The sequence below is a fragment of the Protopterus annectens genome, chromosome 4.part0 (assembly GCF_019279795.1).
Source record: "Protopterus annectens isolate FY-2018-M chromosome 4.part0, PAN1.0, whole genome shotgun sequence".
Taxonomy (NCBI): Eukaryota; Metazoa; Chordata; order Ceratodontiformes; family Protopteridae; genus Protopterus; species Protopterus annectens.
Genome location: NC_056733.1, coordinates 291,158,498 through 291,186,246, shown reverse-complemented (window position 1 = coordinate 291,186,246; position 27,749 = coordinate 291,158,498). Strand labels below are relative to the sequence as shown.

Genomic DNA, 27,749 nt, shown 5'->3' with positions numbered 1-27,749 from the left:
GCCACCAACTACAGGGAACCATTACAGTTTCTGTTTAATAAGTCTGTCACAGTGCCCTATGCTCAAAAATGTCTTAATCTGATAAACCTACACTAATTATATGGCACTGAGTAGTAATTAGATGAGGTATATCTAAAGTATAACGCTATGGGGACACAACTAGAAGTCTTGTAAAATGTAAATGATACAACTTCAAAGTTCTACAAGTAGTAAACGAACAGCTAAGTCATATAAGTAAATAGCTTGCCTAATTAGAAAAGGTAGGAACAAAATAGGGAACAGAGAATAAACAGAGAAACAAATGAATAGAAGTTGTATAGCACATTCAAAACTTTCAAAGGACAATCCCTGTATTCTGAAAGGAGAAAATATCATGACATTGTAGAGAAACCTGCTCTGTGGAACTGTAGTTATGTCCAGCAAAGAATTATGTTTATTTTTAAATCATACAACTGGAAATGTAGGCAATGCATTCAAAAAGGGGTGGGAGAGTAGCCTAATGGTAGGGGTGGTAGAGTGGCCTAATGGCTAAGGTGTTTGCCTTACAAACACAAGGTGCAAGGTTTGAGTCTGACAAGGAATTATTGGCTAGGCTTGCAAGGGCAGTTAGCCTAGTACTAACCTATGAAAAATAAACTAAGTAAAAAAAAATAGTGAAGGCAAGCCTGACCAATTGAATATGGTTTAGCACTTTTGTTCTATTTAATTTAACACATAGAACTTCTTCCTTGTTGTGTCTTTCAGCTTTTCCCGGTTAGGGGTCGCCACAGTGGAACTCCAGTCCACTAATGATTGGCAGAAGATTTTTACATGCCGAGTTGCCAGCCCTGACGCACAACCTTCAACGAAGGTACGCCCATTCACGCATGTCCCTACACAGAGTGATGCTCTAGCTAATGGAAAAAATAGTAATAAACTATTTTAAGCCGTTTGTTTAAAAAGATAATGTTGTCTTTTATAACTGGATATTTGTTGACCTGCATCTTTAACTGCCATTAAGTTTCTTTCATCTCTAATTAATTCTAAGGAGAGAGAATTTAAAACAAAAATATAAACTTTTTAAGGTGTTTATACCAAATAGTGTGCCTATATATTTTTTAAAATTCTGCTTTTTGTGCCTATATATTTTTTAAAAGTTCTGCTTTTAATGGCACACAAATACTTGTCAGTTCTTGTAATAAGGGATCTTTAATCACACCAGTATGAAAATCAAGGCAATGTGAATATAAAGTTATGTAGATTATACCTGCCGAATTACAGTCACAAGGAACTTGGTGTGCTATGGTTTTATCACCATGTCCTAAAGTTACATATGGTCCTTCATGCAAATATCTACAAACTGTGCATCCCCTACATGGATATATATGCCTCTAGGTTTATATGTACATGAAATTTGTATCAAAGTAGTATCCATTTGTAACAGTTCAGTACTACTTGTAAGTAGGATAAAAAGTTCTTAGTTTTTTGTTTTAGGTCATCTCTCCTTAGGCTTAAGGGGCAGAGATTTTAGAAACAAATTAGAAATGAAATAAACTTTATTGCAGTTAAAGATGCAGATCAAGAAATATCCAGGAATAAAAAACAAGATTAATATTAAATCTTTAAAAAAGGGCTAAAAATAGTGTAATACTATTTTTCCATTAAGACCCATTCTTAATATTGTTTTTGATTAATACACAGTTTTATATATATATATATATATATATATATATATATATATATATATATATATGTGTGTGTGTGTATGTGTGTTTTTTATAGATCTATTCAAATTATGTGACTTGTGTGGCATGTAGCTTATTTTACTTATTTAAGGGAACTATATTGTTTAGTGTTTGTTCTGATGAAGTGTTGTTCTAGATGTTGGATGAAAGAGCTACATTTTATGACAATGAAAGTACTTTTCCACCCGTTATTGCCATTTGTGTTTTTCTGGTGTTTGACTCAGAACCACATTGAAAAAGAAAATTTATTGATACTAAGCCTGAAAAATAATTATTAATTAATGTTGCCAGCTACACTTCTGGTAATTTGCATACTCAAAAAAAAAAAAAGCCCTTATTGTTTTCAGAAAGAGATTCTAGCTGTTCCTGATGTTTGTCCCATTTGTCACAATGGCCTGATATTTTTCTTTGCTGCCCTGCTATATATTTTTTAAAACAGAGTTTTATAGTTTTTATATTATCTAAATTTATATTTCTTTTTCTTAATGAGCTGTGTTAACATTCCACCAATGAGGGAGAGGTGTTGTTGACATTGTTTTTACTTGTAGTGCACTCAGTTAAGTATTTGTTGCAAATGTCAAGGTGTTCCAAGCCAAAATATGCAGATTTATTACATATCTCTGTTAGTCTATATGTGCAAACTCTGCTTTTGCCTTTGGCATATCCAGAATTTTAAGGTTGAAAACTTCAGTAACTTTTGTTGCTGTCCTCTCTGTAGATGATAACAAAGTCAAAGGCCATGTGTTTAGAGTTCCCAAATGGAGTCAATGCCTTAAAGTTAACAGTGAGCTCTGGACTATTGGCAGAAAGTAAATCAATAATATTAGAATTATGCGTAGGGAACTGTTTAAGCTTAGAAGAAAATGCTACAAGGTGCAAAAATTAAGTTTCCACATACAAATTAGAAGTAATAGATACCCAGTTAATACTGAAGTAGTTAAAGTCCCCTATGATTAAAGTAGGCTTATACTTTATTACAAAGGACTTCTATGATAGCTGATTGCTCTTTTTTTAAAACACATTTTTTAAATTATCACTTAAAAAATTGACACACACATTAATATAAAAGAAAACAAACCATATCAACATTTTTTCCCATTTAAATACATTATACATTATGTTTTCTATTATTATAACAGCTGTCATTCAGTCCAACATTATATCAGTTACTCAATTCCTGCTATCCTTTAAACCTCACTCTTTCTTCTGAAAAATATTCTGCATGCATTGATCCCACAAATTTAATTTATTTCTATGTGATTTGCTCCTTCCCTTTTCTAAACATCCCAATGTCAGTCCTTTTATCTCTTTTTACAATATTCAATGCTTCAAACACAGTTGGTTTTTGGCTTTATTTCCATTTTCTAGTAATTGCTTTTATTGGCAGCCAACAGAATTAAACCTAACAAGACTTTAATGTGTCCCAGTTCAAAAAATAATTTCCTATTTTACAACCATTTAATCCATCAATATTTCTGCCAGAGTACTCTGTAGGTAATTTTTTAAATCTGCCAACTCATTACAATCTCAAATAATCATGTTTCCAGTTTCCTGTTTCTTTCCCAATACACTTCCAACATTTGCTATCTACCTGAGAAAAAAAAATCTTTGAAGTCTGCTTGAGGTATAAAAGTATTTATGCAAATGCTTCCATGCAAAAAGTCCTATGCCTTCAAGACTGTGTTGCATACTTGGATGCTACACATATGTCCTACTCTTATTCCTTTTTAAATTGCTTTTCCAGTCTTTTCTAACCTCCACTAACCTCCAGTGATTGATTGTTATAGGTATCATCTAATATTCTACATGCCTTACTAATTGTCCTTTTTTACAGCAGCTTTTGTTTTATATTTGACTAAATACTCTACCAGAACAATTATTTAATGTAGGACTCCCATATCCCTTTCTTTTTCCCTGTACTCTGATATCAATCTCTGGTAGGAAAAGCAGTCTCTAACCTGCAGTCCAAACTTCTTCTTTGACACATCCCGCTCTATTACCTTTCCCTCTCTTATTTGTTATCAATACCTGGGATCCTTTGCCAGTTTTTCTCTAGTAAATTCTAGCCCCCTCTTGCCAATTTTCTGTACCCAATTTGCAGTCATCCCTATTGGCAAAATCTGCTATTTCCATTCCCTTGTTGGCTAACTTTTTATAACACTATTTGCAGCATTATGAATATAATATTCTGAATGGTTATTATTGTCCTTGAGGATATGCATCCAAAATCTCCTTATTTGTTGAACCCCCCCCCCTGCATAATCATCACCATTTCCCATTTTAGGCTGTTCCTTATATCTAAGTTCCCCACTTCAGTGACTAGGATTGGATTCAGTGAAATCAAACAATTAAAAGTAGAAATGTAACTACAGTCAATATAAATACTGGTAATTTGCATAACAATATATTAGAGCAAAGATTATACAAGATAAAATCAATTATAATTAAGGTAGATAAGTTAGGACAACCAAATGCCATAAATATGGTACAGCTTCTCCATGTGAAATGGTTCCCCTACATATGCTTGAGATGAAATTGCTCGAGCATTAGTATCACGGAAAAAAAAAAAAAAGATGAACAGCATAACTCCAAATGGTGCCTCCTATAGGAAATCCTTGCTGGTGTGATTTCAGTTTGCATTGACAACGATTCACTTATTTTAGAAGATTTCTCCTTCCATCAAAATAGTGTGACCATGGAGCTGGTATATATAAATTTGGGGGGGGGGGGTGCAGGGGGCTTGCTCACCTGCAAAAAACAAGTGAAAATAAATGTTTCATCCATTTAACTTTCAGACATTTTTTTTCATCCTTTTGGCATGTCAACTTTCAGGAAGCTGGCATTTCACATTAGAACCATGTAAAATATGCTATGTGTTGAAAACATAACGTAAGTAAAAATACTAACTGTAATAAACCAAATTCAAATTCCGATTTGCTTGTATACTTTTAACCTAAGCTCTGATATCAGTAAGATTTAGAACATGCACTGTAATAAAGAAAAATGAATTAGCTCGCTAGGACATTAAAACACTAAATATGTAAGATGGAGGACAAGAATACTATATCAAATGTTAGCTCAAGCAGGAGTGTCTTAAGGAAGTTTTGCACTTGAAATGCAAAATGTTGTTGGTTAGAATAATTGATCTAAACTTGTGAGAACTCTAACAACTCACTGTGAGATGAGCTTAGGTTATGAAGGGGCTGATAACAGACCAGAAGCTCCATAAGATAAGATATTCTCAAGTTATGAAGGCTAAATAAAGCAGGACCAGAATGCTTCACTGTTAACTTTGAGAATCTCTAGACAGCGTCTCTGAAACTTTCCTTCAGTGACACATTATTGTTTGGGTTACTTGTTGTGGTTTAAAACACATTGCAATAAACATTTTCTGCAGATGCAAAATAGTGCTTTAACTAGATTTTTGGAAATACAGGAATCACTCAGCATCTCACGTTATGCTATTTCTATTATTGTCATCAGTTTTCCTCAGTCTAAATCTACAAAGTAAAACAGATGTGGAAATACCAAAGGCTCCATTGGTTTATGGTCTTAGAAAAAGGAAAGCGAGCAGGTGTAAAAGGAAGTACACATTGAAAGAGCTGTGAGTTACAACAGACTCAGTAAGTTTATGAACACAATGGTTAGGAAAAAGTAAGAGCTTCAGACAGCTTGCAGTGTGAATTTTTCTTTGGCCCAAAATCTTAAAATGGGATGGGCAAGTAAGTCTTGTAATTGTGATTAATTCCTAAAGATGTTATCATGAGATATCATTCATATCCAATTTGGTATGCACTGAGAAAACTGAGTAGGAAAGGAATACCACAAGGGAGAGGAAACAGCTACATCACTTTTTTTTGTTTTATATGGCAACATAAGGATCTGTTTTTAAAGGAAAATGCATTCTTCAAAGATGAAGTAGATACAGGGCACATTTTCCCTTTAATATTATTGCATTATTCTTTTAAACTCGTGCAAAAACTTCTCTTAGGTTCACAAATGTACATTAGGCTCACACTGGTAAAGTATGACATAAACTACTTTGGTGGTATTAGAAAGGCAATGCTAATATAAGGTAGTATATATGTTATTTATTTTGTTGATAGAGTCTGCAGTTATGTTATCACAAACATTACAGTGGTCATAGGGAAAGACATTTTCCTCATTTATGGAAAACAAAATAGTCCTTGATGGCTGAACAAAACTGTGTGCTAACATGTTTTCTGTACAAGGTCCCTTTGAATATGACGGTGCAAAGTGTAAAAGAATACACACCTTAAAATTATTATTTCTAAACAACATTGACCAGTAACATTTCATAATTTGGATGTAGTCATAAAAAATAATATTATGTTATGTGGCAAAATAAAGTTTGTTCAAAGATCCACGCATATGCCTTTAAGAGACATTTTCCTTCCTAAATAATGATGCTTACCTTAATTTGACACATGGCTTCCAACACGTTTCTGGAACATCATCCATTTTATACCCTCTGTTGTAAAAGAAGATCATTAAACTACAATCTAGTTCATGAAAATGTTTGCCAAATTTTCCAGGTTTGAAGGACACACAAAATTTCTCCAATGGAGAAACATAACATGGAGAAAGAAGATAACAGCAACAGCCAGATAAAAAATGTACTAATACACCTTTGTTCTTAAACAACTCACTTCTAACAACTTATACAACTCACTTCTAACAACTTATACAACTCACGTCTAACAACTTATACAACTCACTTCTAACAACTTATACAACTCACTTCTAACAACTTATACAACTCACGTCTAACAACTTATACAACTCACTTCTAACAACTTATACAACTCTCTAACAACTTATACAACTCCTAACAACTTATACAACTCACGTCTAACAACTTATACAACTCACTTCTAACAACTTATACAACTCACTTCTAACAACTTATACAACTCACTTCTAACAACTTATACAACTCACGTCTAACAACTTATACAACTCACTTCTAACAACTTATACAACTCACTTCTAACAACTTATACAGCTCACTTCTAACAACTTATACAATTCACTTAACAACTTATACAACTCACAACTTATACAACTCACTTCTAACAACTTATACAACTCTAACAACATACAACTCACTTCTAACAACACTTCTAACAACTTATACAACTCACTTCTAACAACTTATACAATTCACTTCTAACAAGTAAAGTGGAATGTCCAGTAAGTATTAAATCCAAATAATTTCCAAACTAAACATGGCAACTAAACTCAAGACAAAATTTTGTCACATAAATGTGCACAAAATGATAAAATATCTCCATTTCTGCTCTACAAATAAGCAGCAAATCATCAGTGTATTAACTGCATTGCCATATTTGTGGTAAAATCTTCACTGCTATACATGTACTTGTTTTTAAAGAAGTGCATGAATGAATTGATATAAGCAGAGAAAACATGACGAAACAAGACGTAATTATTGTTTAGACAAAACCAAATTAGTTATAGTACACAACTGGGAGTGGGATTCAAGTCTGCAGAGCAGTACAAAGACTCTAGGATAAAAGTATGCTTAGTTTAGTATACAAGGCTTTAGCTTCAATCATCAATCAAAATAACTGATTTCTCAGGTAAAAACATCAAGTGTAATCTTGAAATTAAGAAACAATCCCCATTGCATACTTCATAAGATAAAATATAAAAAATACTAATGACCAGCTGTGGAAACCAAGATATTACAAATAATAAAGTTAAGGAGCCACAGCTCATGGAAGTGGTGGAATGTCTGTTACTGAAACAGTGGCCAAAAAGGCTTACCATTATTGTGTTTTGTTTCAATAAAAAAGCAGTCATTTCTATGAGCAACAGTTCCTTAACTTTTTTTTTTTTTGTACTTCAAAAGATGTTTGTTAGAGGTCACACATCCCTTTTTCAAACTAGTACTGTTACCACTGTTAATACGGTACTCTGATTATCAAGGCCTTTATGCAGTTTGAGCTGGCAATATAAAGGTGGTATAGTACACTGTTGCTGCATAAAGCACAGGTAATTGTCCTCATTTGTGAAGAACTTCAAATATAGACTCTTATCTAATAAAATTCTTAGACTACTTTTAACCTTAAGTTAAAATAAGAACATCTCTCAGCCAGCATATGTTTCCTGACCTATAAGATGAGACATGCATATTATAATAGTTTCTTTAATGTCTTATGTTTAATGCATATTATATTATTATCAGCAAGCTTAAGAATAAAATTATTTTATTTTAATTGCTTAAGTGTCTGCTGCTCCTCCTAATTCATATATTAACAATTTTGTTAGTGAAATGCTATGCTGTACAAATTCAAATAAATATTTTATGAATAAAGTTAAAATGTAAACATCTGATTATGAAAAGCATTAAATAAGTTGTTGTCGAGATGGGGTATAATTTTTTAAGAGGGACATAAAGGAGCAAATACAATAAATCAAGTATTGTCATCACCAAATTCATAGGAAAATCTGCTATCTAACTTTGCATCTGTTAGTCAGAGTCATATTTAGAATAACAGTGACATCTTAAATCTTACTCACAAATATAAGTAATTCTGTTGCAAGGTTGCAGCCTTGCAGTGAGATGCTTGGCATGATTTTTAACTCTATATATAAAACAGATGTCTCTGTCTCAAAGATTTAAGGTGAATAAATTAACAACCTTTATGGTTTCACAAACATCAATAAATATATCAAGTTTGACTGCATGCATGTAGTGCAGATTAAAACATTCAAAGTGGTCACTGGTGTTAGTTGAAAGAAGCTGGAACAAGTCAACTAGTTACACAAAAGTCACATGATGTTGAAAATCTTACTTATCTATCTGTCTCTTGATTTGTTGTTAAGACCTGTCCATCAGAAGTCATTATTATTCCGGGTTCAGTTTATAGGCAACATCCCTTTAACATGGTAGACAGTCTCTGGATGATAGCCAGTACCGTTAGTAATGTTAGCATCTTCTTGTGTACGCTGCAGTGAAGCAGAGGATGGACTGCTGTTCTTGGAGCTGAAAGAGTTATCAGCATAGTTCTGATGCCACTATTGTGACACTGCAAAACTTCAGCCTATGCTCTTGGCATCAGTCCGGCCATGGGCCATCTGGAAGAGGAAAGTAGTTTTCTTCTGGTAGTTCGTTAAATCTCATTTATTCTTTTTTGTTAAACAAAAGGTCTTGTTGTAATATCAAAAATCATCTGATTAACCATATTATAAACAGTAAACAGTTATGTTCTTGCTAGAGCAACCTCCATCCATTCTTGTTCGTGTTTTAACTCACCAATTAACCTTTTATTTTTTCTTTTAGTCTCTTTGGATTTGAATTTTGATCCATTTGTGGTTGTTGGTAATATCCAAAATCTGTCTTGTAATGTAGATGAATGAAGGTTACATGTCACACACATCTTGTATCATTAACCAGAGACTGATTTTCTCAAACTCCACATACATAGGCTACATAATGTAGGACTGTGTGAAAGCCATTGATCCGGAAACAGACTCTTGCTCACATTTTAAAAGAGGAGCATGCCAAAACTAGTCCTCAATACTTAAGACGAAATAATACATTCTTAAATGTGTTCTCATCCTCAGGCACTGAAAAATAGCAAAACTAAATTCATTAGAGTATATTCTGCAAGACTTTTTTGAAAACTACCTCAATCATCTACTTCTTCTTCTTCTTTTGGCTTGTCCTGGTTAGGGGTCACCACAGTGGATCACCTGTCTGCTCATGATTGGCAGTGGAGTTTTAAGGTGTCAAGTTGCCAGCCAGACACACACACGCACGCACTCATGCCTAGGGCCAATTTAGAGTGTCCAATCCACCTACAGCATGTCTTTGGGATGTGGGAGGAAACTGGAGCACCCAGAGGAAACCCACGCAACCACAGGGAGGACATGCAGACTCCGCACAGAAAGCACCCCAGCCAAGGATAGAACCAGAGAACCTTTTGCTGTGAGGTGGCAATGCTAACTGCTGCACCACCGTGGCCACCCTACCACAGTCATCTACAAGAGGTGTTATTAGTGGAACAGAACATGCATAATCAGGCCATGTAGTTGATTTCACAGCTCAGCTGGTAAAAGTAAAAATGTTGTAGGATGTGTTGATAGAAGGCCAGATAACTCGGGTCTTTATTGTTTCTTGGTATTCCATTATAAATAAATATGATGTTGATATATAAATAAATATGTTTATCTTATGCAAAGGCATTGCTCATCATTCCATAACATCATATAATGTGGCCATGGATTAAAACATTGACTGTAAATTTGTGTATTCCTGGGGTCTGAGTTGCAGTTGTAAAGGATTCATTGATGAGTCTTCATACTTTGTGAACACATAACAGATAAATAAGTAAATAACTATATTAAATGGCATAACAGTACAATAAATAGTAAAACAAACTGTTTGTGGTAAGTTTCATATGGTGTATAAGCCTCAAACCTGGTGTTCTGTTTTTCAGAGTGTTACACTGCAAATGGTGTGGATTACAGAGGAACTCAAAATGTGACCTCTCTTCATGGAGGAAAGCCTTGTTTATTTTGGAATGAGACCTTTCAGCACCCTTACAATACTCTTAAGTACCACAATGGTGAAGGTGGCCTAGGACAGCATAATTACTGCAGGTACGTCTTGTGTGATTTGTCCTACTTATGAATGTACATTGTAGGTCATCTGGTTATTGACCTCTATACAGAATCAAATGCATGTTTTACACCCTTGCATGCAATGTAGTCATCACAAAAGAAGGTCCAAGGATTAGTTGAGTTGCATTCCTATTCATAGGCCATTTAGTGAATAGCCAGATATTGATACTCCACAGAGATGGTTAATGGATATAATCTGATGTGTAGAGCATCTCAAAGGTTCATAGGTAAGTACTAGGCTAGCTACCCTTGCAGGCTATTTTAAGCTTAACCAGTTTTACATTTTGTGCTCAAAATAACCTATCCCATTTAGTTAGAGACTGGCCTTACCCATCCCACAGTCAGTAGTTATATATTACTCTTAATAAGAATAACTGGGATCAAACCATAGATAATTTGATGGGACCCACACATGGGATAAAGCATTTAAGAGCTGCCTATGTCTATTAGTAGTACAGGGAGCAATGCTGGGATACATTTTCTGTTTCCCATCCATCAATCTAAGTTACACTTCAATAAGGACAGGGATGATCTTAGTTGTATGTAGATGGGGAGTCTGCTCTACCACAGTTGTATCCTCTATGAGATACACCTGCCCCTCCAAACCATTCTGTTGATGTTGCAGAAGAGGTTTAGATTCATACACTAAGTATTTCCGATGCCATTTGACTTGCTGATGTGCAGTAAATCCATCAGTAATGGGTTGAGGGATGCCTTGTTTGCCAGACATAGTGTCAGAGCTTTCAGTCAGTCTATTTATTACATGTCGTTTAAGACTTGTATCCTTTTAGTAAAATATCTCTGTGGGCCTTGCACTTGTTTCATGTGTCTGAGCAGATACATGTCAAAGGGGGACTTTATATTCAGTGACTGGCCCAATGATAGCTGATTAAAGGAGGGCAATAACATCCCTAAATCTAGACACAGTCCCTTGATTTGTAAGCTGTGCACTATAGAAGGGCTTTCTTATAACAATGGGCATTTGCAGGTCAAAAGTTAGGTCACTACTATCCTGGAGAACTGGGTCAACCCTTAGGGGCATACTGACAATGTAGTAGTTCCCTGGTATAGATGACTTCCCAGAGGATACAGTAATGCACTTTTTGGCATTTAGTTTCAGTCCTTGATTTTGGCACCACTTATCTGGGACAAACCTTTTTGCAGGCTAAGTCATTTGGGAATTCAATTAATGCTCATAGTTTGGAGTCATCTACAAATGTAGTCAGCCAGAACCCTCTGTTACTGGAATCTCATTTCAAATAACCATTAAATAAATAGTACAAAATAAGAGAATGTTGCTTGTGCACATCAAATGCATGGTTTAGGGTTTTAGACAAGTGCTGTTAAGTCTCTGACCTTGCATTAAGTTCAGTATGTGAAGTACTCAAGTATGCTTGTACAATGGACATATGTGCACTGGAATGTGTTTCAAAATAAAATAGAGAAATTTAAACAGTACATAAACAGTAAATAAAACAGTTAAAAGTTTTCCATATACTTTGACTTAAAACAGTCCTTGGTTTGCTCTGTGAAAGTATTATTTTTTTTTCTTTTAGTTGTATGCATTTCTTCATTCTGACCATGGTTTTCTGCATTTTCTTTTTCTGCCTCTGTAACATTAGAATAATTAGTGATGCTCTTCACTTTTTGTTCAAGTGATAAAGTGCTACAAGGGATGTTGCAGCTTGTGTCTAATAATATTAACTATGACAATCATGAAATGTTATGAAACTATCAGAACTTCAATTGTTTTGAGGAAAAATACTGGAAATATTTAAGAATTACTAGGCTGCATTAGCCAAACTGAATGCAGGCTGTAAATTGAGGTACTTGTCAATATGTCAGTATTTTTGTCTCTCTTTTTAGCACACTTGTGTTATGACTTTTTGGCTAAGTTTGTTTGAAATGTCTGTGATTTTTATTAACCAGAGATACTCATTTTTGCTTACCTGAAGAAGCAGATGAAGCAGCCTTGATGGAAAAATGATACCCCTGGTTGGCTATATCTTCAGAAGAAAACAGGTCAATATCTGATTAATCAACATTCTTGGAATCAACAGTATGGCAGAATTGCTTAGGGCCATAGCAAGACCTAGTTTGGAGCCAATAAAAGGAAGTCTTCTGGCAGCCAGTTGAAATTCTGAGGAATGTAATTCTAATCCTCTAATCTGGAGGACTACAAATTCAAATTAAGTGAATGTATAGCAACTCCAAGGTTGTGAAATCTCATAGAATTTTCCCTGATGTAAGGTACAGCAGTGTCAGAGTTGGTGTATGAGTAGCAGGTTTATGGGAGCTTTATTCCCCAATGTCAGAAGTATATCGTCCTTTAATGATGCAGGTGAGTCTCAAAATGCATTTTTTTTGCTTGAATCATGGTTTATTTTCAGAGATTTGGGACTCATAGTTTCGAATTTACACATATGATAGCGAGCTATGTGTTTTACTTCCACGGTGGTGCAGCTGTAGAGTTGTTGCCTCACAGCAAGAGGTTCTCCCGTTCGATTCTCGGCTTGGGTTGGGAGTGCCTTCTGTGTGGAGTCTGCATGTCCTTCCCGCAGTTGAGTGGGCGTTCAAAAGACATGCGTTGTATGGGCGTGCCTTCGTTGAAGGTTGGGTGTCGGGCTGGCCACTCGACACCATAAAAAAAACCTGCCAATCATTAGCAGACCGGAGTTCCGCTGTGGCGACCCCTAACCGGGAAAAGCCGAAAGTCAAACAACAACAACATAGCAAGCTATGTGTTTTATTACTATATAGCATGGCTTTTACTTTGCTACAGTACTACTGATAGTGTTTGGAACATTTGTGTGGATTTGCCATGGCAATATACTTTACATTTTCCATCGCTCCGTGACAATGTTGGTTTCTTTAGTTAAGCGATGACAAGTTTTTCCTTTAGTTCTCTTTTGACTTGAAAGGTCTGTAGAGTCAAAGATGGAGAGCTGCACAGCTGAATCTAAATTAACAGGCTAGAGAGCAATTTATTTGCTCTAGAACAAGAATAAGCCATGATAATTTGAAAATTTTATTGGCCCTATTAAGGAAGGAATATGTGTTTTGTCAGTTTTAGGTTGCATATATTTGTTAAAGAAAGGAAAGCTGTCACTAAAATGATAAAAGTGGTTTAGGATAGAGTAATCAGGTTGCAATATAAAGAGAATGTTGATAATGGCAGACTCGAACATTCAATGACCATTGACAATGATACATATTGGCTACTAAAATTTGGAAAGCATGATACGTGAGATGTTGGTAGTGTTGGGGATGGCATACAGAAGGAAAAGACTGGTAAGATTTGAAAGGGAATGGACAGCAAAGATTTGCCGACTATCATTATGGATCTTCAGACCGTTTTAACTGGGAAGATGGGTTATTTCATGCTACATGATGTAGAAAAGGTAGAAAGTACTTTGTATCCTGGATTGATGGACATTTTAGGAGATGAGAGTGGAGCAATTGCATATTGATTGGATATGGGCGGACGCACATACGCTGAAGAGAAGTATAAAGCAGGGTTGACCACTGATTACATTATTGTTTGTTTTTGTAGGAGTGCAGTGGTTAGGCTGATCGATGTTCAGGGTTTTGCTGAACAGCTCACTTTGTGTAAGGAAGGGATGCATGCCAGTATGTTCACTTATGTTGCTTATACTGTCTTACTGGGGAAATACTTTCAGGAATTTCTCAGGTCTGTATTACCAAACACTTCTCAGAAACTTACTTCATAGTAACTCTATCTATGATAATGCATGTCGTGGCAGGATTTACTCATATGCTTTACTTTTTGATTCTGTTTTCTGGGCTCTTGTGACTAACCCATAGTGCAAACCCTACTTATTTTTTGGATAGTATAATCCTTTCTGGGGCAGTCTTCAATGTAGTGGTATTGCTCACTAATTCCAATGGAATTCAGCATATCTGGAGCCAGTGTCTGAAGTCTGCAATACATTTATCAGTATACTGAGCAACGCAAGTTTGCAAGACGTATAGTTTTGTAAGGTGTATTTCTGCCCCTGAGAAGTAACTGAAGGACAAGCAGTTTAACTGTTTCAACTTTGTGGCACTTGCAAATTTCTTTATGCTTCACTGTTATTTTTTTTAACAGATATAGGAGCTGAATAAAATTATCAGTCCAGATGTCACCACCCGGTATCTGCCATATACACACTGATGAGCAAGCTTGTTATAACAACTCATTTTAAATAGTTTTTACAATGGGGAAATATTTATCTGACAGGAATCACTAGCAGGTGCATTGTTTCTTTAAATAGGCTATTGACGGAAGCAGACACCTGGTTTATCAGACTGTGTAATTCCAAATCACTTCTTTAATTTTAGCATGTTGAACTTTTGCACCAGTTGCAGTCATTTTATTAGTTTTATTTTGCAAACCTCCTTTGGAAAATGTGCATTTAATAAATATTTGCGTAATCTAAAAAAAGAAACTATTTTTGTAATAGCTGATTCTACATACATTCCCAGTCTAATTTTCTTCTATGTAGCATATTTAAACTGCATCTGCAATCTGTATGTAGCATTATGTACTTCATGCCTGTGTAAAGCCACCAGCTCATTACTAATGTATTTTTGTATTGTTACAATACTAACATAGAACTGAGTCATTTTGAATATGTCTGTTCAGAGCCAGATCTGGTCAAATAAGGCTTTAGAATGGGTAATGGGCTGGGCCCCACCCCCAGCAGCCATACCAATATTCCATTACTTGGGTGTCATCCCACAGGGCTCTGTATTGGGGCAGCTCATTTTTGGCATCAACTTTTCAGAAGTCAAAGCTGACATTAAATACATATCGTTGATGAAGTCTGTGGATGATTGCAAGCTTGGCTTGATTTTAGAGTCCTCCAGAGACAATAATATCCTCCAAGAGGGTTTGTCACAAACTAATAATTGGTGTCAGAGCCATGCTCTAAAACTGAATTCCAAAAAATGCAAATTAGTGTCTTTTGGAAAGGTGTACCACTCTGGAAAATACCACATAGACTATAAACCTCTAGAAGTAGACTCAGTGGTTAGGGACTTGTGAACATATGTAGTCAGTGGCCTGACCTTTGATCATCATGCGTTTACTGTTGTAGGGAAATCATACTATATTGCGCAATTCATAAGGGTATGGCATCCCTTTCCAAAGATGACATTATCCCTCTGTACTCACCCCTGAATAGACCAGTCACAAGAATTCAACTCTCACTTTGGTATGTACCTTACTAGGCATATGCAACAACTGGAATGCCCAGAGGGGTTTCTTAATAAAAGAATACAAAGCATAAACCATATGGAATGCACAAACTGCCTCAAAGCCTTATTTTTGTAGTGTTTATAGTCTTTTACAGACTACTGACTGGGGATCTATGCCTGACCATAAGGCATCATCCGATCCAGTACTGAGTGACTTGTTACACATCAACAAGTCCAACAGATCTAGAAATACCTGATCCAAGGACCTAAACCTTGTTTGTAACATAAACATGTTGAAGGGACAGATGTGTGTCACTGAGACTGACACTACTTTGGAACAAGTTTCTTGTCCATGTGAAGCAGAGTTTGCCGCTCACCCTATTAAAATGTAACTTAAACCAATAGCGAAATTGAAAATTGACCCCTTAACTAATACTTGTCCCCCTGTTGGGCAGAGATATCTTGTAAAGGCTTTGCCACCAAAACACAACTATGTCCCTTGAGTAATTTTTCCTGTCAATTTTATATGGGAGTATATGGCTAGGCTTAAAAAGGCATCAAGGGCTATTAGCCTAGTAATCATCTATGAACATATAAGACAGCTGTCTGTTATGTTTACTGTTGTGCATTCTCAAGCACAGTGTGTTAGAGGTACTGGAATCTGGAAACACAAGATAGATTTCACTTACCTCCACCACTGTGTTACTCCAACAGTGCATTGGAGGCAGTGGCATTGCAAAACAGTGGGTGTAGGTAAAAGTTCCCCTGGCCCTAATGTTATGCAGTTTCAAAGATAGTAGGTATGCAGTGGTGGTAAAATTGCTTACCTATAATAAGATAAATTGAAATCTGACACGGAATTGATGAAGTGACACTTGATGATAGTACCATCAATGAATTGCCATATACTCTCAGAGATAAATAGATATCTAGATAGATAGATAGATAGATAGATAGATAGATAGATAGATAGATAGATAGATAGAGGACAACGACCCAAAGAAAATCCACCAAGTAAAAGCATAGAAACGGAACTGCCATTATCTTTTGCAGGACCAGTCAATCCATCTTTTTACTGTGTGAGCTCTTTGTCTGAATAATCAGTTTTCTTCAGACATTTTAACATGTATGTAAGTTATATGTTAAACATTGTTTTATATATACTCAAAGAAGGTTACCAGTTACCCCATTACTAGAACATTGGGTTTTGGAATAGAGATTTATAAAAATAGTCAAAAGAAATGTAGTAAAAGAAAGAGTAGGAACAATCAGGTGAAGAGAAGTGAATTGTGTGCTGTGAAACACAAGTCTTAGAACATGGTGCCCTAAGACAATACTGCTGCTCTGGCATGTCTGCTAAATGCTAGAATGAACAATGCCAGTAGCTTTGCAAACATAAATATCAGTAATAGAATTATCTTCAAAAAGTATGGTATAGGATCTTGACAAGATTTAAAGATGGATAAGTTAAATGATATGTAGTTGAGTCAAAATGCAGGGGAACTGAGAAGAGGGGAAGTATGGAAATCAGTGTAGTTGTATTTCAATGCTCATTGTAGATAGACAGACAGACTGACAAATACTTGTAGATTAATATAGCTATAGCTCCATCTGTCTGAGCACAACCCCTTGCCCCATTTTTTACAAAAGGGAACAGGATGTCACATCAACAGTGGCACTCATCTAGAGCCAATGTTCACTCCACCCAGTGGCTAGCCCTGCCACAATTGATTGTAAAATACACAATGAGTGGATGGGGTATAATATGATTCATCAAGGGAGGTAAAACTTCTTTAGATCAATGTTTGTTCTCCCTCGACACTTTAACATGTTTACTGCAAAATTATTTAAAGGAAAACTCCACCCTAGAACTAAAAAAACTGTTTTTTTTTTCACACTATCTTTTCTTTCCTGACCTATTTTAACACCTCAAAATCACTATAAGTACTTTATTTGCAATTTTAGCCTGTTTTCCATAGCATGGGTACCAATGGGGCTTGCTGTATCAATGTGATATTGTACTGCCTCAAGCCTTTCTCTTTCCCATAATACTTTGCATGACTCATGCCAGACATAAGGATGTAACTTTGAATTGCCATGCCATTGGCATTTAATGGGATTTGGGAGGGTCACTGTTATTTTCTTTACCTTCTGTAAAAGGACTGCTTCTTTTCTGTCTCTAATCACCCTCATTTATGTTTGGCTCAGACCTCGATTTACACTATACTTAGAAGTTATCCAGCTACAGCCAGAAAAGTAACTAAATTTCAGGTCTTTGTTCAGTGTTTTCTTTTGTAGTTCAAGAGGAATTGAAAGTCCCCTCCCCCACACTACTGCAGAGGTGCTAAAACTGTCACTGCACTGAGAGACCTTTGCAGAATCAGTTCTTCACACTACAAAAGAAAACCCTGAACAAAGGCCTGCAATTTAGTTACTTTTATGGCTGTGGCTGGATAACTTCTAAGTATAGTGTAAAACAAGGTCTGAGCCAAACATAAATGAGGGTGATTAAAGAAAGAAAATAAGCAGTCCTTTTAAAGAAGGAAAAGAAATAACTGTGACCCTCCCAAATCCCATTATATGTCAATGGCATGGGAATTCAAAGTTACTTCCTTATGTCTGGCATGAGTCATACAAAGTATTATGGTAAAGGGAAAGGCTAGAGGGAGTACAAGATCACGCTGATACATCAAGCCCCATTAGTAGCCATGTTGTGGAAAACAGGCTAAAATTACAAATAAAGCACACAGAGTTATTTTTACGGTGTTAAAATAGGTCAGCAAACAAAGACAGAGTGAAGAAAACAGATTTTTTAGTTCTAGGGTGGAGTTTACCTTTAAGGCAGGGGTGTCCAAAATTTTTGGCTCAGGTGTCTCTTACCATTCAGATCAGAGGCCACTTACCATACTTGACAATGTTGGGGGGGGGGGCATAGTATCATGTCCAACATATATCTGTCTGTTTAAAACAGTTTGGTAAAGGACATACTGAGGGCTAGATAAAATGCTTTGCTGGGCTGAATTGTGGCCCTAGGGCCACCTATTAGACACTCCTGATTTATAGTCTCCAATAATGCCAGGTAGCATGTGAGACACCAAACAAGAGTTGGCCAGTAGCTTGCACTGTTGTGCTTGATACATGATGCTTGATGAATGATGATGAGCAGCTGCTGGTGTAAGTGTCAGTATGCAGAGGGACATAAACAAGAGAGCTATAATCTCTCATGATGGAGATGCAAAGCAATCTGCATGAAGCCTGAGCTGTCTAATCAGTGGTAGACTATAGCTCTTCTTATAGTAATTGTTCTTTGCAATATTTAAAGTCATTGTACTCAATGAGGGCCCCTTAATGCACTGTTAATATGTAAAAAATGCACTTCAGGCAGATTTGTGTGTTCTGTCCCTACTGCTATATTTACAATATCAGCAGCCATTTACCACAGGTATTGGAGTGCTCTACATGTGGTGAATATGTGGACAACCTCAGGGGATTTCTCCCAATAAAAATGAACAAAGTCATCTTGTTAGCCAGCCTTTGTAGCAGCTTAACATAAGTATCCAATATCCTTGATGCATAAATAACAATTTCTCATATAAGTATGTATAACATTTTTGTCATTTTAACATACTTAAGCACTTCATTAGTACCTCATATTTCTGAATAGACTCAATGTTTCTGCCTGTGAACATAAACAATTTACTGTGTTCGTTACCTACTGAACAACAAACAGCCTATAGTAATGAGAAGCTGTATGCAGGTAACTTTCACCCTTTAACTCTAGCTGTGTGGCCCTGACCTTTTGTGATAGCCTTGGCTTATCACTGTCTGTTCACAGAGTAAATCAGCTCTACACACACCATCCTGCAGCTGTAAATGTCTCAATAACCTTGAATTGGAAAGTTACATTTAGTTTGCAGATATTTAAAAGATGCAAAAGTTAGACTACCATTACCTCCACCAAGTCCTAAAAGGTAATAATGTCAAAATGGGGTATCCACAATCCATAGCTGAGAGATCCCTAGACTTTGTCTCACTTTATTTTGAAGACTTGTAGAAATAATGGGTCTATAGCAATGGTGCAGTGGATTCAACTCAAACCACCTCTGTGCTCCCATCCTAGTCTCTCCTAGCAATGTTTCCACCATATTCTTCCTTATGGACTGATATCTTTACCCTTCTGCTACATCTAAGTTTTATGGAAACCAGCAGCAAATCTGATGACATCAAGGCACCAAATCACTCAACCCCCTACTTGTTGGGGTGTATAAAAATATCTATAGGCACTCTTCACCTGACATTGTCCATTATAAATCTTAAAATCAGTCTGTTCACCATGGCCAACCATGAGTTCAACCCTTCACATCAGACTGTTACAATGCATAATCAAAAGCACAAAAACTGACAGGCAAAAAATGAGACATAAAGATGACAGAGTGGACTATCGAGGATAAGAAGGAAATGATGTACCATTACTGTTATGCAAGAAGCACAGAATTTCTAAATAAAATATATTCAAGAAGATTAAGAGAGAAATTAAAGGAAAGAAAAATATTTGCACAAGAAAAACTGTCAAAAGCTTCAAATACAAGTTTGTTTTCATTAATACAACAGATTCATGAAAGACATTATATATTCAATGAAACCTTGCACCATTTGAAAAATGAAGCGACTGAGGAAGTGCAAAAATATGAACAACAAAACCTAAAAATTTTTGAAAGGTATAAAAAATAAATATGGACATTGTGAAAAAAGAGAGATCTGATATGGTGTAATATTTATGCAAAGGAGAAAGCCAAATGAATCAATACAGAAAAGCAGCTCAAAAGATCTTTGAATTGAAATACAGGCAAAGGTACCCAGATATGGAATATTTCACAATACAAAAAATAAAATCACAAAGGGAGAGCATGTAACTGAATAGTAGTAAAACAGAAGTTAAACAAATAGAAGCTGAAGTTATGCACTACCTGCAAAGTGAAGGATTAAGTGTAGAAAGTCTAGAACAGGTTGGGTTCCTATCACGTAGTTGAACTTTTACAAGTTCGAACCTCATATGGTCGAGACCATAAGTTCGAATTTGTAAAGGTTTGAACGTTTGAATGGAAATCTCCATAAGCGTAGGTTTCCATTTTGTTCATCTGGGCTTATGATGTATCCACTAGGTAGTTAAATATAACAATATGACCCCTCCTATCAAAATCCAAAGACATGCGTCTGGAACATTTCTCTCCGGGCCTCCACTGAAAATGGGCTCTGTCCCAGTTAGACTTTCCCAGAAAACAAATGTTAAATAAATCAATCAATAAATAAATCCTTTCTGCATCACTAATAAGCATATAAAGTTGTTTCTAAAATTATTGAAAATCTTGGCTGATTATTCTTCACCCTGTATAAAATTCATAATACCCATCTATGTACCACTAACCTGCCCTGATTATTTTTTTATGTGGATCAATTAATTCTGCAACCCTAAGCTAACCTTTGCTAACAACAGTATTTTGTTTCAAATACTCCCACTAGGCTCTTAAGTACATATCCTTCCAGAATAATTCCAACCATTTAACATGTTTATTTTATACTTGTAATTGCTTTTAGAACTACAGTGTCTACTTTACATTTACTTAAATGTCTTTCCATTGCACATATAGTGTAAACTTAAAGAAATGATGCATAATATCCCATTGTGGAATTTATATACAATAAGCATACAATGTAACTATAGTACAATATAACCTGTTATACATCAGTTGTACTGACTGTCAGTTCCCAAAGTGCTAATCATTCAAACAGCAAACCAACATAAATACACGCAGTGTAAGAATCACTAACTTCTTAGCAATAATCAATAACTTAAGCTCTAGACATACTAAGACCAGCAATGGGTGTGGTCACTGTAGTAGAATGCATTGCTAGATATCCCTTCAGTTTTGTCTCCTCTTACACTCAGTCACTATCTTTCTTCATAGAGCAGAGCCTGTGGTCATTACATTTGACCTCAATATTGCAGGAGCTCTACCACAAGGCCCTACTCCTATACGTGTACTGAGAATTTTGTTATTGTATAATAACCTGTGGTCACTACATCTGACCTTGATACTGCAGGAGCTCTGCCATAAGGCCCTACTCCTACAAGTTTACTGAAAATGTTGTCATTCTATAATGTAACCCATTTATCGTAAGGATCCTTGCTGTGTTTTAACTTAGTTAGTTAAATACATGCCTGCTCTGTGTTTGAAAGTCTCTATAAAATAGTCCATGGACTCTAAGGACCTCTTACTAAGTTGGCCACTGTCTTCTCCATATGCCATTTATTTAGCCTTAGGAAATGACAGAAACACTTTTGCAATTTGTCATCTCTTTGTTAATTGCTTGGTAATGGGTATAAACTGATTGCTCTCTGCTTAATTTGGCCTGAGTGTGGGAAGTCTGCTACCCTACCCCTGATTCACACCCACCCCTCATACCCTAATATTATTCTTCCTGCTTACACATTTCACTTGTGACTCTTATTCCAAAACCCTCCCCAAATGACCTTACTACTTCTATAATATACTTCTGTTTCTTGTTTCTTACTTCTCTATCTCCATTTAATTTTTAGCCTCATTCCCAACTATCTTTCTCCATTCCATACAACTTTGCACTACATCCATTCATAATCATTACCCTCCTTAATAGTACCTAGCCATTATACGTTGCATCTTTAATCTTTTTCCCATATCAACCTTCTTTTCTTATTATTTTCACTATATCAGTATACTTTAGCCTTTCATACCCTTTTATTCCTTACATTCTAGAGAAGATACCAGGGCAGCCTCTCTTCATTTGTACAAAACACCGCTCTCTTTACTTATCTTCTACCAGCCTTCAGAATAAGCCATCACTGAATCTCCCACTGCCCTGCAACTTCTTGTTTCCTTCTTCATTGCTACTTCCCCACTTCCTGACATCTATAAAATACAGATTCCTTACTTAATTATGCTACTTTTCTTAGTTTGCCCTCCCCCTACTGTGCCATCTTTCATCCTACCATGACTTAATAATATCTCTCAACATCTTGCCAAGTCTGTCCCAACCACCTGTCCATACTTCAGCTTTACACTCTCCACACACTGCACCAAACCTATTTAATATTGCACTTCATTTGTATTCCAAATATAGATTGATTAACTGCACTTTGACTCAAACCAAAACAAAATTAATTATTTCCAAAAAACATGTCTGCAGAATTCCTCATTATATTAAAATCCTTCCAGAAAGGATATATACACCCTAATCCTAGCCCCATCTATCACAATGAATGCAAAGATAGTTCTCTCCCACACATTTTTCTAACCCAACAGCAGTCAATCCCCAAACTTGGTGATTTAATTTTTGCTGTAGTAAAGATTAGAAGTATAAGAAATAAAACTGATGAACTACATGCATGGATTATCCAACATAAGCTTTATGCTTTTACTGTAACTGAAACTTGGCGCAAACCCAGCATAAACGACCTGAAGTTATACCTCCTGGCTATAATATCATCTGTAATGACCATATAAATAGGAAAGGTGGTGGTATTGCTCCCATCCTAGTCTCTCCTAGCAATGTTTCCACCATATTCTTCCTTATGGACTGATATCTTTACCCTTCTGCTACATCTAAGTTTTATGGAAACCAGCAGCAAATCTGATGACATCAAGGCACCAAATCACTCAACCCCCTACTTGTTGGGGTGTACAAAAATATCTATAGGCACTCTTCACCTGACATTGTCCATTATAAATCTTAAAATCAGTCTGTTCACCATGGCCAATCATAAGTTCAACCCTTCACATCAGACTGTTACAATGCATAATCAAAAGCATAAAAACTGACAGGCCAAAAATGAGCCATAAAGATGACAGAGTGGACTATCGAGGATAAGAAGGAAATGATGTACCATTACTGTTATGCAAGAAGCACAGAATTTCTAAGTAAAATATATTCAAGAAGATTAAGAGAGAAATTAAAGGAAAGAAAAATATTTGCACAAGAAAAACTGTCAAAAGCTTCAAATACAAGTTTGTTTTCATTAATACAACAGATTCATGAAAGACATTATATATTCAATGAAACCTTGCACCATTTGAAAAATGAAGCGACTGAGGAAGTGCAAAAATATGAACAACAAAACCTAAAAATTTTTGAAAGGTATAAAAAATAAATATGGACATTGTGAAAAAAGAGAGATCTGATATGGTGTAATATTTATGCAAAGGAGAAAGCCAAATGAATCAATACAGAAAAGCAGCTCAAAAGATCTTTGAAGAGAAATACAGGCAAAGGTACCCAGATATGGAATATTTCACAATACAAAAAATAAAATCACAAAGGGAGAAGAGCATGTAACTGAACAGTAGTAAAACAGAAGTTAAACAAATGGAAGCTGAAGTTATGCACTACCTGCAAAGTGAAAGATTAAGTGTAGAAAGTCTAGAACAGGTTGGGTTCCTATCACGTAGTTGAACTTTTACAAGTTCGAACCTCATATGGTCGAGACCATAAGTTCGAATTTGTAAAGGTTTGAACGTTTGAATGGAAATCTCCATAAGCGTAGGTTTCCATTTTGTTCAATGGGGTGCGATCTTGGAGTTGGTATATTTAAGTAGCAGGGGTGTGCGGGTGCAGGGTGGCTTTCTCCCCTTCTTAAAACACTTTATTTTGTTTTCCGTTGTTTTTTTTTTTTTTTGCAAATTACACAAACCGAGCTTCTCCAAAAATTAAGTTATAACCTTTTGTGCCTTTATATGCCTCTGCATCTGGGCTTATGATGTATCCACTAGGTAGTTAAATATAACAATATGACCCCTCCTATCAAGATCCAAAGACATGTGTCTGGAACATTTCTCTCCGGGCCTCCACTGAAAATGGGCTCTGTCCCAGTTAGACTTTCCCGGAAAACAAATGTTAAATAAATCAATCAATAAATAAATCCTTTCTGCATCACTAATAAGCATATAAAGTTGTTTCTAAAATTAAGTGAAAATCTTGGCTGATTATTCTTCACCCTGTATAAAATTCATAATACCCATCTATGTACCACTAACCTGCCCTGATTATTTTTTATGTGGATCAATTAATTCTGCAACCCTAAACTAACCTTTGCTAACAACAGTATTTTGTTTCAAATACTCCCACTAGGCTCTTAAGTACATATCCTTCCAGAATAATTCCAACCATTTAACATGTTTATTTTATACTTTTAATTGCTTTTAGAACTACAGTGTCTACTTTACATTTACTTAAATGTCTTTCCATTGCACATATAGTGTCAACTTAAAGAAATGATGCATAATATCCCATTGTGGAATTAATATACAATAAGCATACAATGTAACTATAGTACAATATAACCTGTTATACATCAGTTGTACTGACTGTCAGTTCCCAAAGTGCTAATCATTCAAACAGCAAACCAACATAAATACACACAGTGTAAGAATCACTAACTTCTTAGCAATAATCAATAACTTAAGCTCTAGACATACTAAGACCAGCAATGGGGGTGGTCACTGTAATAGAATGCATTGTTAGATATCCCTTCAGTTTTGTCTCCTCTTACACTCAGTCACTATCTTTCTTCAAAGATCAGAGCCTGTGGTCATTACATTTGACCTCAATATTGCAGGAGCTCTACCACAAGGCCCTACTCCTATACGTGTACTGAGAATTTTGTTATTTTATAATAACCTGCGGTCACTACATCTGACCTCAGTACTGCAGGAGTTCTGCCACAAGGCTCTACTCCTACAAGTTTACTGAGAATGTTTTCATACTATAATAGCCTGCAGTCACTACATCTGACCTTGATACTGCAGGAGCTCTGCCATAAGGCCCTACTCCTACAAGTTTACTGAAAGTTTTGTCATTGTATAATGTAACCCATTTATCGTAAGGATCCTTGCTCTGTTTTAACATAGTTAGTTAAATACATGCCTGCTCTGTGTTTGAAAGTCTCTATAAAATAGTCCATGGACTCTAAGGACCTCTTACTAAGTTGGCCACTGTCTTCTCCATATGCCATTTATTTAGCCTTAGGAAATGACAGAAACACTTTTGCAATTTGTCATCTCTTTGTTAATTGCTTGGTAATGGGTATAAACTGATTGCTCTCAGCTTAATTTGGCCTGAGTGTGGGAAGACTGCTACCCTACCCCTGATTCACACCCACCCCTCATACCCGAATATTATTCTTCCTGCTTACACATTTCACTTGTGACTCTTATTCCAAAACCCTCCCCAATTGACCTTACTACTTCTATAATATACTTCTGTTTCTTGTTTCTTACTTCTCTAGCTCCATTTAATTTTTAGCCTCATTCCCAACTATCTTTCTCCATTCCATACAACTTTGCACTACATCCATTCATAATCATTACCCTCCTTAATAGTACCTATCTATTATACGTTGCATCTTTAATCTTTTTCCCAAATCAACCTTCTTTTCTTCTTATTTTCACTATATCAGCATACTTTAGCCTTTCATACCCTTTTATTCCTTACATTCTAGAGAAGATACCAGGGCAACCTCTCTTCTTTTGTACAAAACACCGCTCTCTTTATTTATCTTCTACCAGCCTTCAGAATAAACCATCACTGAATCTCCCACTGCCCTGCAACTTCTTGTTTCCTTCTTCATTGCTACTTCCCCACTTCCTGACATCTATAAAATACAGATTCCTTACTTAATTATGCTACTTTTCTTAGTTTGCCCTCCCCCTACTATGCCATCTTTCATCCCACCATGACTTAATAATATCTCTCAACATCTTGCCAAGTCTGTCCCAACCACCTGTCCATACTTCCTCTTTACACTCTCCACACACTGCACCAAACCTATTTAATATTGCACTTCATTTGTATTCCAAATATAGATTGATTAACTGCACTTTGACTCAAACCAAAACAAAATTAATTTTTTCCAAAAAAACATGTATGCAGAATTCCTCAGTATATTAAAATCCTTCCAGAAAGGATATATACACCCTAATCCTAGCCCCATCTATCACAATGAATGCAAAGATAGTTCTCTCCCACACATTTTTCTAACCCAACAGCAGTCAATCCCCAAACTTGGTGATTTAATTTTTGCTGTAGTAAAGATTAGAAGTATAAGAAATAAAACTGATGAACTACATGCATGGATTACCCAACATAAGCTTTATGCTTTTACTGTAACTGAAACTTGGCTTAAACCCAGCATAAACAACCTGAAGATGTCCTTCATGGATGCATCTGCAGTCATAACAGCTGGGTTGTCCTGTCGTCAGGCAGCCCGTCAGTCGGCCGGATTCCAAAGTCCGGGTCCGGCTTCGGCTGATGTCGCTCTTCACCCGACGTCATCTCTGTTGGTCTTCGGGTATAAAGGCATCAGCCGACGCCATTTTCCTCAGTCTTTCTTGCCGCGTGGCGCCTGATGCAGAAGCTGTTCGCAAGTGCCGGTCGGTCGGATCCAGAGATTACTTCTACCGAATACTACTTCGAAGACTTCTAAAGCTAAGTACCCCGTTGGGGACTCTTTCTTGCCTCAGCCGATGTCAGAAAAAGTTAATAATTGTTTAACCTGTGGGAAACAAATACCTCATAAAGATTTCCATTCTTACTGTCTGCCTTGTTTAGGCCCAGCCCACGACGTAGCAGCCTGTTCAGCCTGCGCTTCTTTCAACCGACGAACGCTTAGGCGTCGGTCGGAGTTTGCAGAACAGTTTTTCGGTTCTGACTTTGCGTACGTTATGTCGTCGGATCCTCCGACAACACTTTCTGCCAAAAAACACAAAGAAAAAGACCGACACTCGCGGTCCGTGGTTTCGGCCGAAACCATGCTTAAGCAAACCGCGAGTGTCTCGGTTTCGGCCGAAACCGAGAAAACTGATCAAGGTACAGCCGAATCTATCTCCACAGCTGAGGCCCCTGCTACAACTCCTGAATTGGCCTCAGAAATTTTATCTACTACGGTGGCTACCACTGACTTATCAGACACCATTCCCCTGGATGTCTCTACCCCAGCACGTGGTGCTGCTAGGCCTCCAGCAGCCATGTCCATTAAGGCCTTCGCCAGGGCTAAAGCAGCCAAGACTAAGAAAACAGTGCCTGTTAAACCACCCTCAACTAGGCCCTCTTCTAGTTCTCAAATGC

General features: G+C 36.4%; 1 protein-coding gene across 1 annotated transcript in view; it reads left to right on the top strand.

Moving 5' to 3' along the window:
• KREMEN1 (kringle containing transmembrane protein 1) overlaps positions 1-27,749 on the top strand; it is a 972,602-nt gene that overhangs the window by 442,854 nt on the left and 501,999 nt on the right. Inside the window, exon 2 of the mRNA XM_044068274.1 lies at positions 10,211-10,373. Coding sequence (XP_043924209.1) covers positions 10,211-10,373 — 163 coding nt within the window. The remainder of the gene's footprint in view (positions 1-10,210; positions 10,374-27,749) is intronic.